General features: G+C 35.2%; 1 protein-coding gene and 1 non-coding gene across 3 annotated transcripts in view; both read left to right on the top strand.

Moving 5' to 3' along the window:
• GTF2A1 (general transcription factor IIA subunit 1) overlaps positions 1–17,881 on the top strand; it is a 42,065-nt gene that overhangs the window by 10,607 nt on the left and 13,577 nt on the right. For both annotated transcript variants that reach the window (XM_047738606.1, XM_047738607.1), the window contains exons 3-7: positions 3,057–3,261; positions 5,274–5,338; positions 10,594–10,669; positions 12,014–12,147; positions 14,420–14,740. In XM_047738606.1, coding sequence (XP_047594562.1) covers positions 3,057–3,261; positions 5,274–5,338; positions 10,594–10,669; positions 12,014–12,147; positions 14,420–14,740 — 801 coding nt within the window. The remainder of the gene's footprint in view (positions 1–3,056; positions 3,262–5,273; positions 5,339–10,593; positions 10,670–12,013; positions 12,148–14,419; positions 14,741–17,881) is intronic.
• LOC125105919 (small nucleolar RNA SNORA79) lies at positions 4,320–4,463 on the top strand. The gene has a single exon (XR_007129158.1). It is a non-coding gene; the product is annotated as a small nucleolar RNA SNORA79 (small nucleolar RNA).

The following is a 17,881-nucleotide window of genomic DNA, read 5'->3' on the forward strand; positions in this document are numbered from 1 at the left end:
AATGGCTGATAAGCTCTTAGTCATTCTGTTGCCTCCCGAATAAGACAGTCTCTGCCTTGAAGGAGTTGATACTTCAGTAGAGAAGGTAGACTTGGTGTGAAAAGTATGATAGAAATATTTCTAGAGGGGCGCATGGGTGGCTCAGTGGGTTAAAGCCTCTGCCTTCGGCTCTGGTCGTGATCCCAGAGTCCTGGGATCGAGCCCTGCGTCGGGCTCTTTGCTCAGTGGGAAGCCTGCTTCCTTCTCTCTCTGCCTGCCTCTCTGCCTACTTGTGATGTCTCTCTGTCAAATAAATAAACAAAATCTTAAAAAAAATATTTCTAGGATTTGGAGGCAGTGAGTGATTTCTTTTGAGGCTCTGTGACTTTGACGTAAACATTGTTTAGGGAATCATGAGGGAAGACTGCTAATCAGAGGGAATAGTTTACTAAGATTTAGACATGAGATAGGTACGCTATATTCAGGGAACTTCAAGTACATTGACACTGCTAGGAAAGTAGAATGCAAGTCATAATAGCAGAGAGGTAACGTAATTCTGTATTAAGGAGCTTAATCTTTAAAGTGAGAAAGATTCTCTGGGGTGCTAGTTAAAATGCAGATTTTTGGACTGCTGTTCCAGAGAGTCTGACCTGATAGAGGCACAGTTTGACATTTTCTTTTTAATTCAGTTACTTATACCAAAAAAGAAAAAAATTAAATTGACTTTTAACAACCCACTAATGGGTTACAATATGCAGTTTGAAAAGCATTGGTTTAGACCTTAATAGCATGCATTGAAGTGACCTGGACAGGTTATTAAAACAGTTTTGGCTCCATCCCCAGAGTTGCTGAGTCAGTAGGTCTGGCGTGGGGCCTGAGAATTAGTGTGCCTAACAAGTTCTCAGGTGATGCTGATGACCGTATTTTGAGGACCACTGATTTATAGAGGATAGATCGGAAGAACAAGCTTTCACTAGATTGTGGGCTCTGTGAGGGGAAGGATTTTGTCAGGTTTGTTCACTGTTTCAGTGCCTCTAATAGTGCCTAGTATATAGGAGAGCTCAGTAATTATTTATAGAATTTATGACTTGATATGGGGAGCTCAGTGGGCTAAGTCATTACACTTTATGGTAGTACTGGTGGGAGGAAAGGACTTGAACCAGGGCCATACCAGTAAGGACAGATTGGAACAATGCTTTGGAAGGGATAGTGACAGTAATGAGGAGTGTTGAGGTGGATTCTGATTCAGGCCGTTGGCTTGGGAGGCTAGGTGAGTAGTGGTACTTAGTATTTAGCTCATAATATATAATCATTAATATATATTTTTTAAAGATTGTATTTATTTTTGGTAGACAGAGATCTCAAGTTCAAGTTGGGGGAGAGGCAGGCAGAGAGAGAGGAGGAAGCAGGCTCCCCGCTGAGCAGAGAGCCCAACTAGGGGCCTAATCCCAGGACCCTGGGATCATGACCTGAGCTGAAAGCAGAGGCTTTAACCCACTGAGCTACCCAGGCGCCCCTAATCATTAATATTTGCCATTACTGTGGAAGATTCCTTGAAGTGATGTGAATGGATCACATCGTAGTGGATAGACCAATTAGAGGTGATTGAACTGAAGTTTTAAATTTAAAAAGTCATGGTTTAAACAACAGTTTCTTAAGGCATATTAATCAATGGTACCTTGATTTTTGGCTTACCAGAGTCTAGGTTTTTGTTTTGTTTTAGAACAGACAAAAGAAATATAGAAGTTTTGTGTGAGTGCAAACTGTTTGAGAGCCTTTTTATATAATATATTAGTTGAAATGTATTTTATCCAGTGTATAAGTGTCCAGTTTGTCTTGTGTGTTGTGCTAAATGCCTACTCTACAGAGATGAACCAGATACAACTTGAGCTCTCCGAAAGTAATTCTTTGTTACCCTAGGTAGAATTCTAGCTGTTTTTAATTTGAGATTTTTCAGAGACTTAGATTTCTTAGCTGGAAGTGATTTTAGAAGTAAATCAACTTGTCCTCTTTTTAGATGAGGAAAATGCCCAAGAAAGTTAGGTAATTTGTCCACAAAACCGAATAGTGGCCAAACCAGGACCATGTTTCTGATTTCTAGTGTAATGCTCTATTACACAATTAATAGCACCACCACTGTAATAATGAAAACTAGCATTTATTGGTCACTGAGTTTATGCTAGATTCTGATAAACGTTTTACATAAATATGTTACTGAGTCCTCACAACAACCAGTGGAGGGAGATACTGTTAGTATCTCTGTAGTCTTCAGGCAGGTCTAAACATGAGCTTGCTAAGGGGAATTGTTGCTTTGGGAGATTGACCTTTAGTTTACTTTTTTATTTAGCAAGCCATTAGAGATATGCTGGAATTGTTATTAGCATGTAGCTACAAATACAGAATTTCTAGAATAGTTCGAAGTGTTGGAAGATGTAAAAATCATTGTGAGTATGGTAAAAAGACCTTTTTGAAGGATCTCCTAGAAGTCTCAGGTGTGTTAGGCAGTATTCCAAGAGCATATCCTAGGGGAGAAAACGAAGTGTGTGTATGGGCTAGGTGCATGTGTACAAAATGAATTATTTTTAAAAAATATTATATTTATTTATTTTTTTGAGAATATATGTGTCCTCGAGTAGGGGCTGGGAGGAGGGACAAACAGACTGTGCAGAGCTTAACGCCTAAATCAAGAGTCAAATGCTTAACTGACTGAGCCACCGAGGTGTGCCCCAAAATAACTAAATTAATTTCATTTTGTATATTTAAAAAATGGTTTATTTTTTTCTAGGGCAGTTTCTTATAAGGGTTGAGGTTCTCCAGATTGAACACTAAGTCTGTTAGAGAGGATCTGTGTCAGAGAAAAGTATGAAATAGTCATAAATATTTTATTTTCTTTCTTATTTTTGACTGTGTCTGATTTTTTTCTCCATTTAAATAGCTGTCCTAGGGTGAGAGGAAAAAATAAAGATTGAAAACGGAAGAATTTTATAAACAGACTAGTAAAATATATTTTGTCCATGTGGCTGGAGTTACATTTACTAGCATTCACTTAGAATGTTCTTTACTTTTCTTTGCCTTAGTTGTGGGAAAATAAACTAATGCAGTCTAGGGCAGTAGATGGATTTCATTCAGAAGAGCAGCAGCTTTTATTGCAAGTTCAGCAGCAACATCAACCCCAGCAGCAGCAACATCACCACCACCACCACCATCAGCAAACTCAGCCACAGCAGACAGTACCTCAGCAAGCACAGACCCAACAGGTCCTTATTCCTGCATCACAGCAAGGTGAGACTGGATGTATTTTAATGCTTGCAACTTGGAAATGAAATTTGTCATTTTCAAAGAAGAGAAATGTGGATTTTTTTTCTTTCTGTTGATTGAGGCGTTTTCTGTGTATGTGTATTTACATACAAATTTTTTTTTATAAAACATGGATTCTGTATTGTCATAATAAACAAGTAGTTAACCAATTGAGAGCCTAAGATGATGTAAGTATATTAATATTTTCTTTTGAGAAGGCTACATAATGGTGGATTTCCTAAAATACATCAGACCTACAAAGATTTATTTACTGAGGATTTCGTTATTTTATATGGTAAAATCATTATCTACTTTCTTTATGAAATTGATTTATTACTTCAGAGACATTTGAATTGGTTTTTATAAATATATCTTAAACACTGGGGGAGTTTGTAAGTGTGGCAGTCTGAGATTTCAATTCCCTAGAACTTTAAATATAAAATGACGAAATTAGATTTCTTTTAAGTGAAGAGTGTATATACATATCTTAATTTATATTACTTGGTTTGAAGGTAAGAAAAATCAGGTATTTATAGAGTGTGTCCATAGTGCTTTGTAATGTGTGAGTGAATTTATAGATTTGTTTCATTGAAGCCTTTTAAAAGGCTTTGTGAAGTAGCTCTTCCAAAATTTCAATGCTAAGGAAAATTTGGGCCCTGAGAAGGTTAGGAAGTTTGGCCTATAACATGTAGTAAGTATTTTTGGTCATGACACATAATGTATTCAGTTACAAAACTTAACCCTGAGATCATGACCTGAGCTGAAACTCAAACGTATTTTAGTTTTGTAAATCTTGTTACTGGAGAGGAAAATGAAGGTAAGTGAAAGGTTTTGTTTTAAGATAATGGTTTAGTTACCCATTTGCCTCATTTGAGAGTATCTGAGAATATATAAGACTTAAAATGGATAGTGATATATAGTAAGTAATGTATGGTAGAAATGTCTGTTTGGATTGTTTTACTGTTTATACCAAATAAGACTTTTAATAATGTTTGGTTTTATTCTATTCCTGGATCAAATAATCTTATCCTTTTGATCTGTTTTGATGACTGTTCCTCCTATTGCCTTTAGGGCTGGCACTAGGATTTTAGGTCATCATAAATTAAAATTTGATTTTCTTCACTCAGAGAATATTAGGATAATGGGATTATCTGTTTATTCTCTGAAATTTGCGGAATCAAACACTTAGTTCCTTTTGTTCTTATGTAACATTGCCATACTTTCTTTCTTTCCTTTTTTTTTAAACATTGCCATTATTTCTGATTTATATTTTTAAAAAAGTTGGTGGATGTAACTTAAAATTCTGGCGACTACCAGATGGGAGAAGAGGGCTATATAGATTAAAAACAACTAGTTAATAGTTTTTTTGAGTTCATTCTTTTTTTTTTTTTTTAAAGATTTTATTTGTTTATTTGACAGAGAGAGATCACAAGTAGGCAGAGAGGCAGGCAGAGAGAGAGAGAGAGGGAAGCAGGCTCCCTGCTGAGCAGAGAGCCCGATGCGGGACTCGATCCCAGGACCCTGAGATCATGACCTGAGCTGAAGGCAGCGGCTTAACCCACTGAGCCACCCAGGCGCCCCTTTTGAGTTCATTCTTAATGGACTACTAACTTATTCTAACAGTAGTATCCTTATATCAATAAAACAGTATTGAGTTAGTAAGACAATTAAGTTGTGTTTGAAAATTTCCAGTTTAAGAATGCACAGAGCTGGATACATATAGGTATTAGGTATCTCACTACTTCATGTTCCCCAATTCCCTTGTATTCTTAGGTGTTGTTACTCAAATCTTTTTAATTGATGTTTTCAGTATAAGATGGGTATATCACAGCTGTTATTTGCTGTAGAAATTTATAACATTCTAAGGTATCAAATGGGCGAATGCATTTGAATGTGGGAAACAGGAAATAAGTTTTCAGCATTGTATAGTATTCTTTGGATTATGAAACAGCCTCATGTCATGGTTCCTTGTTTGTACTTGTACTTTTTTTTAATAGCTGCTGCACCACAAGTTATAGTTCCTGATTCTAAGCTGATACAACATATGAATGCATCAAACATGGTAAGACTCAGAACATAAGACTTTGTTTGGCTGTACTTATTCTGACTCATAATTGTGATTATGCCCAGGTATGTTGTGTATTAACAACTTGAAGTTTATTCAAGACTTGAACAAAATAGCTGTTTTATTTGGTTTCCTAATTACTGGATTTAGCAGTACATCTCAAGGTTAGTTTTGTATTTAGACATAGACGTTCATAAAATTATGCAGTTTTCTGTTGAAAATACCAAAAGAATGATGCTTTGTGAGAGCTATTTCATTCCAAGCTATTTTTGGAAAATGGGTTTAGGGGACCTACCAAACATAATGTGCCAATTATAGTTCTGTTTCAGAAGACCCATTAATTACTAGAATTAAAACTTTAAAAATAAAAATGAACTTTTTGGGGGCGCCTGGGTGGCTCAGTGGGTTAAAGCCTCTACCTTTGGCTCAGGTCATGGTCCCAGGGTCCTGGGATAGAGCCCCATATCCGGTTCTCTGCTCAGCGGGGAGCCTGCTTCTTCCTGTCTCTCTGCCTGCCACTCTGCCTACTTGTGATCTCTGTCTGTCAAAAAAATAAAAAAATATTTAAAAAAAAAATGAACTTTTTGGATAGTTCAGGATAACTGTTTTTAAGACGAAACCTTTGAAAATTTTTGCTCTGATTTAACCATAGTATAGCTTAATAAGATTTATTACAATGTATATATTACTACTTTAAAATACATTTTAACCAGTTGAGTTTATTATGCATTAGTCTTTTGGTATTTCTAAGGGATATTCACTGAACATAACTAAATTTCCAAATTTCATTTAGGGCATGTGATATTTCCCATTGAATATAGTATCATGTAAATAAAATGAGAAAAACTACTTCAGATTCTTAGAGAGTCTTTACCTATATGCTTAAAGTTTTCTTTTTAATAAGACATTAAAATGAAGTCTTATTAGAATAGTTATTCCAGTGCAGTCTCATAAATGGCTTTTCTTTGTTCTTTTTACAATAAATAGAATGTTAGTGGAATCTCATCTCTGACATTTCATTCTTAAATTCAGGCATATTTTTTTACTTAAAGGCAAGAAGCACTTTTTAAAAAAAATCTTAGTCTAATGCTAGCAGTGAGATTTTTTTCAGATAGTTCTTTTTTTAAAATGAAAAAAGCAAAAATATGTATTTTTCAAAAGTTTATTGATTTGATAGCCTGCCTGGGTGTACGTATGTGTGGAGGGGTGGCGGGTTGGGAGGAGAAAGAATGCAGAGAATGCAGAGCCTGATGCAGGGCTCGATTGATCTCACAAACCTGAGATCATGACCTGAGCCAAAACCAAGTTGGATGCTTAACCAAATGCACCACCCAGGTGCCCTGAAAAAACAGTATTTTAAAAAATCACTTCTGTTTGGTGAGTAATGAATAGTTAACCTCAGAGCTCATCTGTGATTGATAAGCAGATAGGAAACAGGGCTCACCTACCAGACAGATGACTCTATATTTTTAAATATACCAGCCTTACAAATTTATAGCTTGACAGAATTACAAATTTCTGCATGATAGTAGAAGTTGCAGTTTTTAAATTCACAAAAGAATCAAGGATATCTATTTGTCCTTCTAGTTCAAATTGCTGGAATCAGTTCTTCATAAAAATCACAAAATTCCAGCCTATCATGGCATCACAAGAGTTCTTATCATTCATAAAATTCTATTTCAAGTCTCAGGCCCCAAATTTCTTTTTAACCTCCGCTCTTTAAAATGAAAGTCTCACTGTAGCATCTGTATTGCAGTTGGTACTATTGAGACTGTTTCCTAAGGAATAACTTGTGTCCTTTTATTTTATTTTTTAAGATTTAGTTATTCATCTAAGAAGGAAAGAGAGAGCGTGCACACATGCAAAGCAAGTGGCAGGGCAGAGGGAGAAGGGAGCAGGCTCCCTGCTGAGTGCAGAGGCAGACACGGAATTTGATCCCAGGACCCTGAGATCATGACCTGAGCTGAAATCAAGAATTGGCCACTTAACCCAGTGAGCCACCCAGGCGCCCTGACTTTTGTCCTTTTTAAAACAGAAAATTTTTTAGAATTACTTGGAGTTGGCCCCTCTGATTTCTAAGAATTTTAAGTGTTTGGAAGAAAATTTTGAATTAAAATAGCGTTTAAAGAGACTAAGTCAAAATTAGTGGCACGTCTCTTAGTTGTTTGTTATGTCTTGATTCTAAAGAGCATATATTTAAATAGATCATACATCAGAAACATCTGTCAATAAAAGGTGTTAGCATTTATGTGTATTTTAGTATTTTAGTTGATGTTTCAGTATTTATCCATGTATTTTATATGTTCTGAAATATAATCACTGTAGGCTCTTTACAAATAAAAGTTTTTTTTTTTTGGTTTTGTTTGTTTGAATTATTCCTGATTCAAAGATAACCATTTGATTGATTGATTTCCTTTTTTAAAAAATAATTTAAATTCTAGTTAGTTAACAAAAAGTGCAATAGTGGTTTCTCAAGTACAATTCAATGATTCATCACTTATATACAATACACAGTGCTCCTCAGAACAGTTGCCCTCCTTAATGCCCATCACCCATTTAGCCCATTCCCTGCTCACCTCCCTCTATCAGCCTTCAGTTTGTTCTCTTTTGTTAAGAGTTTCTTATGGCCTGTTTCCCTCTCTCCTTTTTGTCTTTTCCCTCTTCTATATGTTCATCTGTTTTCTTTTTTAAATTCCACATATGAGTGAGATCACAGAGTATTTGTCTTTCTCTGACTTATTTCACTTAATGTAATACACTTTAGCTCCATCCCTGTCATTGCAGATGGCAAGATTTTATTCCAGTTTTGATTTTTTTTTAAAGCTATGCATGCTTTGGAAATGAACATTGAAAAGTTACGTAATTTAATAAGAATGTAGGATAGTGATATATTAGGTAGGCAGCTATTTCAGGGAACCTACAAAACAAATAGGACCTGATGTCAAACCAGTTTTACAGGTTCTCTTAATGAAATAATGCTCTAATTCATTATTCATTTTAGGGCTATTTCATAAAATACAAGAAGAAATTTTTAGTAGGCATTTTTTGTTTGTTTGTTTGTTTTTAAAGATTTTATTTATTTATTTATTTGACAGACAGAGATCACAAGTAGGCAGAGAGGCAGGCAGAGAGAGAGAGGGAAGCAGGCTCCCCACTGAGCAGAGAGCCCGATGCGGGGCTCTATCCCAGGATTCTGAGATCATGACCTGAGCTGAAGGCAGAGGCTTAACCCACTGAGCCATCCAGGTGCCCCAGTAGGCATTGATAAAAGGTGTTTTGTGTATGGTATGTCACCCAACAAATACTTATTGATAGTGTCTTGAATGTGCAGAGGTGTGCAGATGGTTACTGTGTCACGTATGCTGTGTAGAAACTACAGTTGTCACTTTGCCAGTAGAGGGAGCTCTATTAATCTCATAAAATCTGAATATTAATATTTCTGAATAGTATTTCTCAGTAGTAAGTGGTTGTTAATGTGGTCCTTAGACTTAGATTACCTTACATTTGCCTATATGGACAAGATTTATTTAAAATAAATGAAATGCAACGGGGCGCCTGGGTGGCTCAGTGGGTTAAGCCGCTGCCTTCGGCTCAGGTCATGATCTCAGGGTCCTGGGATCGAGCCCCACGTCCGGCTCTCTGCTCAGCAGGGAGCCTGCTTCCTCCTCTCTCTCTGCCTGCCTCTCTGCCTGCTTGTGATCTCTCTCTGTCAAATAAATAAATAAAATCTTTAAAAAAATAAAATAAAATAAAATAAATGAAATGCAGAACTAGGATTTCATGAAGAAACCTGGTGGGGCTATAGCTGGATTCTGGGGTGTAGTGGGAATTGGAGGCTTTAGATGCAGAAACTAGGTAGGCCTATCAAATGGCAACAAGAAGCACATTTTCTTAGAACACCATACATGGAGTCTATACTAGATAGTAGTGTCATGAACCTACTTACATATAATTTTCCAAGTATTGTTGAGATTCTCTGGCATTAGTATCTTCAAAGCACAGTTAAATTTATTTCTCAGAGCTTGCCAGATAGAGATGTTTCTAAAAATGTATATGTTAGATTGGTATGTGAAGACTTGGTACCTGTAAAAAGATTGAAGGATGAGGGAGAAAAATTACCTCTATATGTAGTTACATTGAGATGCATGGAAATACTTTGAGTACAGAATTTAAAAAAACAGTAAAAGAAAATGTGGTTTAACTCTTTTGGAGGAAAGGGGAGAGGAGAAGTCTCCAGAAGCAATAAATGAAAAATTTATCCTGGATTTAAAGAGATTCAGAGTACACCCATGTATATTTTTTTTAACTTAAATGTCAGATTTAAGAATGAATCTTCATTTTAGAATGTAGAAATTAAAGTTGATGACTTTTCTTAAGATTTTTAGGTATTTTAAGTGTTAATTAAACTATTATTAATATGTTTCACCTAGGTAGAGTACCAGTATTGTCATCTTAGGGCATCATAGAATTGCTAGCTATATAAACTCATCCTTCTGATACAAGGTTTCTTTCAGGCCTGTTCATTATAGTATACATTAAAAATATTAAGATTTCTAAAATGAAGATACTTAATATTTTGCTTCAAGTATGAACTTGAACAATTTGGTTTGAACTGTATGGTCCATATATATGCAGATTTTTTTGATAAATATGGTTATTTTCAATAAGTAAGGTATATATTTTCTTCTAGCTTACTTTATTATAGAATACAGTATATAATATGTATATATATCATGCAGAATAGGTATTAATCGACCATGTATGTTGTTGGTAAGGCTTCTGGTCAACAGTAGGCTATTTAACTTCTGGGAAGTCACCAGTTACATGTGGATTTTCATTTGTGTGAGGAGTTGGTGCCCTTAGCCCCTGCATTGTTTAAGGGTCAGCTGTAATTGACAACAAGGAATTGGGAATAAGAAATAGAGTAGGAAAAGAAATAATGGAATGGATATTTTATATGTTGAATAGCATTGTTAGTATGTGTGAGGTTTCCTTAGAACACATTCTTCAGGGGGAAAAAATACCCAATTATATTACTCTACTTTGTTGTTTGAAGTATTTAAGTAAGGCCTTTAAGCTAGGTGGTCTTCATTGTATCATTTTATAAAATGGGATTTAGTCTTGTTAAAACTTTTCATTTTAGTGTATACTAAATGATAAACTTCAAACACTATGAAAATGTGCCAGAGATAAATTGAGATACTGTTATGCACATATATGGTTTTGATTTTTCTTTTCCTTTTTTCTTTCAGAGTGCTGCTGCTACAGCTGCTACCTTGGCACTCCCTGCGGGTGTGACTCCTGTTCAGCAGATACTAACAAATTCAGGTAATGAGGAGTAATGGTATCATTATTTATATGTATAATACAGAAAATTGTAACATCTAGTCTTCATTTTTGGCCTCATTAAAAGACAAAATCAATATTTCTTTTACCATTTGGCTTAGGTTATTAAAAAAGATTGAGTACTATAGCACATTAAATGATAATTACTACTGAGGATGCAGTAGAGAAGATGAAAATTGCACTTGAGCTTTTGATCTGTGAATGAGAATCCTATTGAAGTATGATTATATAGGAATGTTTATTTGCATAGACTTTTGTTAAACACGTTTAACCTGCCAAATAAGTAAACTTGACTCATTTGAATGAATTTGTGATATCAAACTAAATCCTATAGTATTTTACTGCATTCTGTTTTACATAGTATCTGCACAGACTGACAAAATTTACTTGTGATTTTTGGTGTGTTAATGTTGGAAGAATTTATTTACATGGATTTTAAGTATTTTCTCTGTAATCTGAATTACAGAATTTCTTGATATTTTGTTAATAAGATTCTAAATTTGTAAAGAACTAACTAGAGATTTATCCTGCTATGTATTTTATGAATGTATAATTGTTGCCTTTTTTTTTTTAAAGATTTTATTTATTTATTTGACAGAGAGAAATCACAAGTAGGCAGAGAGGCAGATAGAGAGGAGGAAGCAGGCTCCCTGCTGAGCAGAAAGCCCGATGTGGGGCTCGAACCCAGGACCTGGGATCATGACCTGAGCTGAAGGCAGCGGCTTAACCCACTGAGCCACCCAGGCGCCCCTAATTGTTGCCTTTTAATTAATTGATGATTCTGTATCATCTCAAAGAACAAAGAGAGGGACTCATGTCTCTGTGTTTAAGCCAGGCGTATACTCAGTATTATGTGGCAATGATAATTGGTTCAGCAAATTTACTTTTTTTAAGCATTTTGAAGCTAAGTATCCTGATGCTTTGGCTCAAGATATTAATGAACTATTATACTTTCATGTCTTTAGAGCTTTAAAAAGAAACAGCCCTTGAAACATCTGATCTTACTGCTTTTACACGACTATTAACATGTTAGTAAAGATAATTTAAACTTCTGATCAACTTCCATAATCTGTTAAAACTTTATTGGAAAAGAGCTTTATAAGGATGGTAAGTAAGGAAAAAGATTTTAAGCAACATACTTGAACATGGAGGGAACCTGGAGAAGGTGAGGATTATAGTTTACTGTGTATGACTGCCCTTAGTAGTTAGACTTCTTGCCCAGTCATTTCTAGGGCATTTTGGTGGTTTGACATTCATTATGAATTCAATTGTTTTCAGATGGTCGCTGCTAAAATGATAACTTGTAATACTTACCTTCTGCTTTAGGCCAGCTTCTTCAAGTAGTAAGAGCAGCCAATGGTGCCCAGTATATCTTTCAGCCTCAGCAGTCAGTGGTTCTCCAACAACAAGTTATACCACAAATGCAGCCTGGTGGAGTACAAGCTCCTGTTATACAACAGGTAATAGAATAGTAAGTTATGATTACGATGGGGCTCTTTTTTCTTCTGTATGAATTCTGGTGGTTCTCTTCCCCTTTCCCATGGCTTTATCTATACGAATTCTTAGACTATTCTCCCAACGCTGTATGTCCTATCATTGTAAATTCCTCCTATATACCTCATAGCTTAACTTAGATTCGATATACTTAAGACTAAATTGTTGTTACCCCTGCTTATCTTTCATCATTCCCGAGGACATGCTTTTCTATCAGTGGCACCACCCTCCATCCAGCCTCCTATGCCTCCAAGTTATCTGGCATTCATTCAACAAGCATTTACTATGTGGCTGTGTATCAGAGTCTTTGTAAGGGATTGGAGATTTAGGAGTGAACAAGGCAGACATGTATCCAGTTTCATGAAGCTTATGCGTTTTTAATGTGCAAAGTATCATGAAGTCCTACCAGTTATTAATATTCCTTTTTTTCCACACTGTAGTTTTAACATATTTGCAGTTCCTTGATGTTTGAAACTAGTTTTCTTTTCTTGGTTTCTCATCATTTTCTTAGTTCAGGCTTTCATAATTTCCCACTTAAAATACTTTTCTTATTCCCTCAGTAGTATATATACTATATGTAATGTTTGTGCACGTGCTTGTGTATGTATTATCCTTTAATTGATTTCCCTGACTCTTAAGCTTCCTTCCTGACTTGTTAGTCTGTATTTTATAGTTCTCCTTTTGAAAACTTCTCTTGGGCTTTTTCCAAGTCTAAAACTCAGCATGATTCATAGGATATTTGTTTATTTATGGATCTGATTTTATTGATTTCTTCAGGTTTATTTCTTGCCATGCTTCCAATTATCTGCTTCAGCTGCTGTTTAGATCAAAGTTAAATCTTTGTATCTACTTCTGTGCTGGGTGTTAAACTCTTGTACTGTGAGGACAAAGAGGAAAGAGAAATGGTTTATTTTCTTAAAGAACTTAGGTACTTAAAAAAAGAGACACATGAAAACATAATGTCCATATTATAGTGTGATGATAGTGGTAAGATCAGAGAAGCATTAATCTAGTCGATTTGCAGCTTTCCAGATTTTGACTTGATGTTATTTACTTAGAAAGCCCTTTGACCTTCTTTCTAGCAACTCCCTTTACTCTCTGCATCAAATAAAGCAACCAAATGGAAAAGCCTGGCTAATCTTCCAAGCACAAAAGAACTCAAGTATTACCTATTAAGAAGGCTTTCCTGCCCATACCTTGTCCCTCAAACTGAATTTAGTCCAGTCTCTTGAGTTCTCATAACACCATATCCTATTTCTGTTATACCTTCTACCTTTTGAGTTGTATTACTGCTTTGTCTATTGCACCATTAATCTAAACTTCTTGAGGGAAGTACTGTCTTACTTTGCATTCCTTGAACCTAAAGGCAAGTAATTGCCATTCGCTGTTTTTTATTTATCACTAATAATTAATTTATTAACTTGTTATTACCTGTAATTATATTTATTGTAAAAGATACAGTTAATATTTGTTAATGTGTTCTTTTTGGGTTATGGTTTACTTTAGAATTCTAGGTGCAGAAGCAGACAGGAACTTTAGAAATCATCAGATCTGGTGTGGTTGTATAGTTAGAATCAGTTGGAGCGCTTTGAATGATTAGATTTCATTTCATAGCAATTAAATCAGGATAGTAGGAGTGGGGCCCAAGTTCAGTATTTTTAAGCTACCAGGTGGTTGTAATTTGTAGCCAGGGTTGAGAACCATTGATCCTAATTTAACAGTGAAGTGACAAAATCCAAAGGAGGTTAAATGACATGCCTTTGCTATATCTCGACCTGGGATCCTAGACAAAACTGGGGCCCAGGACCACATTTTCAGTGCAGTGTTCTCCACAGGGAGGCAGTGTAACATAATAATTAGCGCAGAATCAGAAAGCTTGGGTTAAAATTTTGTGTCTTGGTGACTATGAACTTGGCAAGTTACTAAACTTGTCCATACATCAAACAAATAAATTAATCATATGTGTAACTATTGGCTTGGAATTTGCCAGGTACATAGCCAGTGCTCAATAATTACTTATTTTCAGAAAATCTTTTTTCCTTCAGAATTTTGAATGGTAAAGTGGAAGTGGGATCATTATACTCATTAAACTCCTTTTATGCTTGGTGGTTTTAACTGTATGAGATAAGGCCATTTTGGATGATTCTTTAGCATTTACGCCTAGTTCTATGTGCCACAAAATGAAACTGAACTACTTGATCCTCTTAATAGTTTTACTATGGTTTTCTTTTGCCTTAGGTACTGGCCCCTCTTCCTGGAGGGATTTCACCACAGACGGGTGTCATCATTCAGCCACAACAAATCTTATTTACAGGAAATAAGACTCAAGTTATACCTACAACGGTGGCTGCACCTACACCGGCACAAGCACAGATAACTGCAACTGGCCAACAGCAACCACAGGCCCAGCCTGCTCAAGCACAAGCCCCGTTGGTGTTACAGGTTGATGGCACTGGGGATACATCATCTGAAGAAGATGAAGATGAAGAAGAAGACTATGATGATGATGAGGAGGAAGACAAAGAGAAAGATGGAGCTGAGGATGGGCAGGTAGAAGAAGTAAGTTTGTAGTAAAAGACTTGAAATGAGAAACTACTCAATCATTTCTTTTACTTGGTGCCAAACTGATGAATTATATCCTATTTTTTCAGAGACTGTTAAGGTGTTGTATAAATAGGATTTTAAATATAAAGTTAGATTGTTCTAACCTAATAAGGTTTTTAGATGGTTCTGGTTGTATTTATCATCATAAAATACTCTTTCTTATAGCCAGTAATAAAATATAAATATATCATACTGAGTTGTATTTATAAAGGGGGTGGAGAGAAGAGAGTAAGTAATTCTAATTTTCTGGCTTATGCATTCATGATGTGATTGAAACATAAGACCTTGGTAGAGCAGATAAAATGAGCTTAATTTTCTGCTTCAATAATTAAAAAGATATGGCACATCTGGGAAGTGAGGAGACTTGAAGAAAAAACTAAATGTCACAGACTTATTCATAACTTCCTTTTGGTCTGTATTCTATACTAGTTCTGTACATCACTTTATCTACTCTTAGTGTCTATCTGTGAGTTAAATAAACCATTCTTACTCATCTTTAGTTACATATTTCTAGAAACTTATAAATATATCTTTGTTGTCCTCAGTGTTCCTGCTTGGTTACTTGTGTTCAAGATGTTTGTCTTAACCACAGTTTTCATTGTTCATTGCTTTCTGCAACTTAAGATGTAATTTTATTTTAGGACAAAATTCTTTATATCTAATGTTTTTAAAAAAATATTATTAAATGTTGAATAGATACAAACGAGTAAAAAATATTTTAACATAAAAACACCCTTATGTCCACATCTAGTTAAAAATACATTGCAGGGTGCCTGGGTGGCTTAGTCAGTTAAGGTCCTACTCTTGATTTCAGCTCAGGTCATGATCTCAGGGTCATGCCCCACATCAAGCTCCACGCTCAGCACAGTCTGCTTGAGATTCTCTCTCCATCTCCCTCTGCCCCTTCCCCCTGCTCACCAGTGCTAAATAAATAAATAAATAAATAAAATCTTTTAAAAATATATATCCATTATTAAAGTCTCCTGAGTACCTCTCCCTAACCCCCATCCTCTTCTTTCTGTTATCAGAGTAACCAGGCTCATGGATTTTTATCATTAACTTGCCTTTGTTTACCATCTATTTATATTCCTAAAGAGCATAGTGTTTAGTTTTGAATGCCCATTTATAACGTAAATGGAGTAATTCTCTCTATTCTTCTACAAGTTGATTGCTTCTCCCCCCCCCCCCCCCCCCCCCCCCCGTGGTATTTCTGAGGTTCATCTAAGTTGTTGTATATACTGGTAATTATTTTCACTATTCAATATACCATAGTTGATTTGTCCATTTCTTTTCCGATGTGATGGACATTAGGGTTATTTCTATTTGTTTCCTCTTACAGTTATAAAATATTTAGAAGTGTGTCCTCTGGAGACACATATGCATGACTTTCTATAAGTGTTAGACCTAACCATTGAATTACTGGATTCGAAGGCATGCATGTTTTTAACTTTACAATAAACTGCCAAATTGTTGTATTAATATGTCTTCACCGATACTTGATATTGTCAGGCTTCTTAATTTTTGCCAGTCTAATATGTAGAAAATGTGTTTCCTTTTGGTTTTAATTTGATTATTAATGAGATTTAGCATCTTTGATTCTTTCATGTTTTCTCTGTAGACAATCAAATAACTAAAAATGGCAGTTTTTCTTGACTCATTGGCTTAGCCCTCTAGCATAATATTGATTAGAAATAGCAGGCAGCCTTATCTTGTTCTTAATTTAAAAGGAACCCTTTCTGTGGTTCACTATTAAGTATAATGTTTATTATAGGCTTTTTATGGACATCTTTTATCTTCTATTCACATTAACTAAGAGCTTTGCTTTTTTAAATTCTAAATGAAAGTTGAATTTTGTTAAACAGTTTTTCTGCAACTGTTAATCATACAATTTCTTATCCTTAATCTGTTATCTAATAACTAATTGCACTAATTGGTTTTCTACTTATAACCAGTTTTGTATTCGTTGGATAGCACAGCTTGGTTATTCTTACCCTTTTTATGAATTGCTGAATTCACTTTGTTCAGGACTTTTTCATGGACATTCATGTACTGTTTATGATTCTCTGTTTTCATATTCTTCTTGCTAGGTTTTCAGGTTTATGATAGCATTATAAAATGAATTCTGGTGAGTGTTCTATCATACTTGGATTTTTTTTTTTTTTAAAGTTGTACTTAATTCTGTGAATATTTGTTAAAACATGCTGCTAAAATTATCTGATTCTAGTAATGTCCTTACTGTGTTCAAGTATTGTTTCTTTTTGAGACCGTTTAGGTAAGTTATATTTTTCTGGGGCTATGTATGTAAATTTTTAAGTTACCATAAAGTTAATGATAATTATGTTTTGGTACCAGAATCCTTTGTAGTCGTTTTCATTTTTATATTCTCATTTCTGATTTTGTGCCATCCTGCTCTGCTCTTCTTGTTCAGTCTAGCCAGAGGTTATGTTGATTCATTAATGTTTTTTAAGAATCAACTTTTAGGGACGCCTGGGTGGCTCAGTTGGTTGGACGACTGCCTTCAGCTCAGGTCATGATCCCGGAATCCCGGGATCGAGTCCCACATCAGGCTCCCAGCTCCATGGGGAGTCTGCTTCTCCCTCTGACCTTCTCCTAGCTCATGCTCTCTCTCACTGTCTCTCTCTCAAATAAATAAATAAAATCTTTAAAAAAAAAAAAAAAGAATCAACTTTTAGCTTTAGTATATTTTTTTCTAGTTCATTCTTATTCTGACTTAACTTTTATTTGTAGAGTTATGATCTGTGTAATGTATGCATCCTTTGAAATTGATTAGAACTTGCTTTATGTGGTCAGTGTTTGCATATACTTCCTGTATATTTGAAAACACTTTTTTGTAGCTGTTGGTTGTCTTCTATATGTATTACTAGAATTAGATTCTTTGGATAATCTATTCCCTTACTGATATTTTTTGTGTGCTTACACCATTATCGATTAGTGAGGGAGAAATGTTCACATCTCCTACTGTGATGGTGTATTTCTTTGTTTTGTTGTCATTATGCTTTTTATATTTTGAACCTAAAAGTGGATGCATTTTAGCTTAAACTTACTTTGCAGTGAATTGAGCCATTTATGATTATA

Source organism: Lutra lutra, chromosome 7, assembly GCF_902655055.1.
Source record: "Lutra lutra chromosome 7, mLutLut1.2, whole genome shotgun sequence".
Lineage (NCBI taxonomy): Eukaryota > Metazoa > Chordata > Mammalia > Carnivora > Mustelidae > Lutra > Lutra lutra.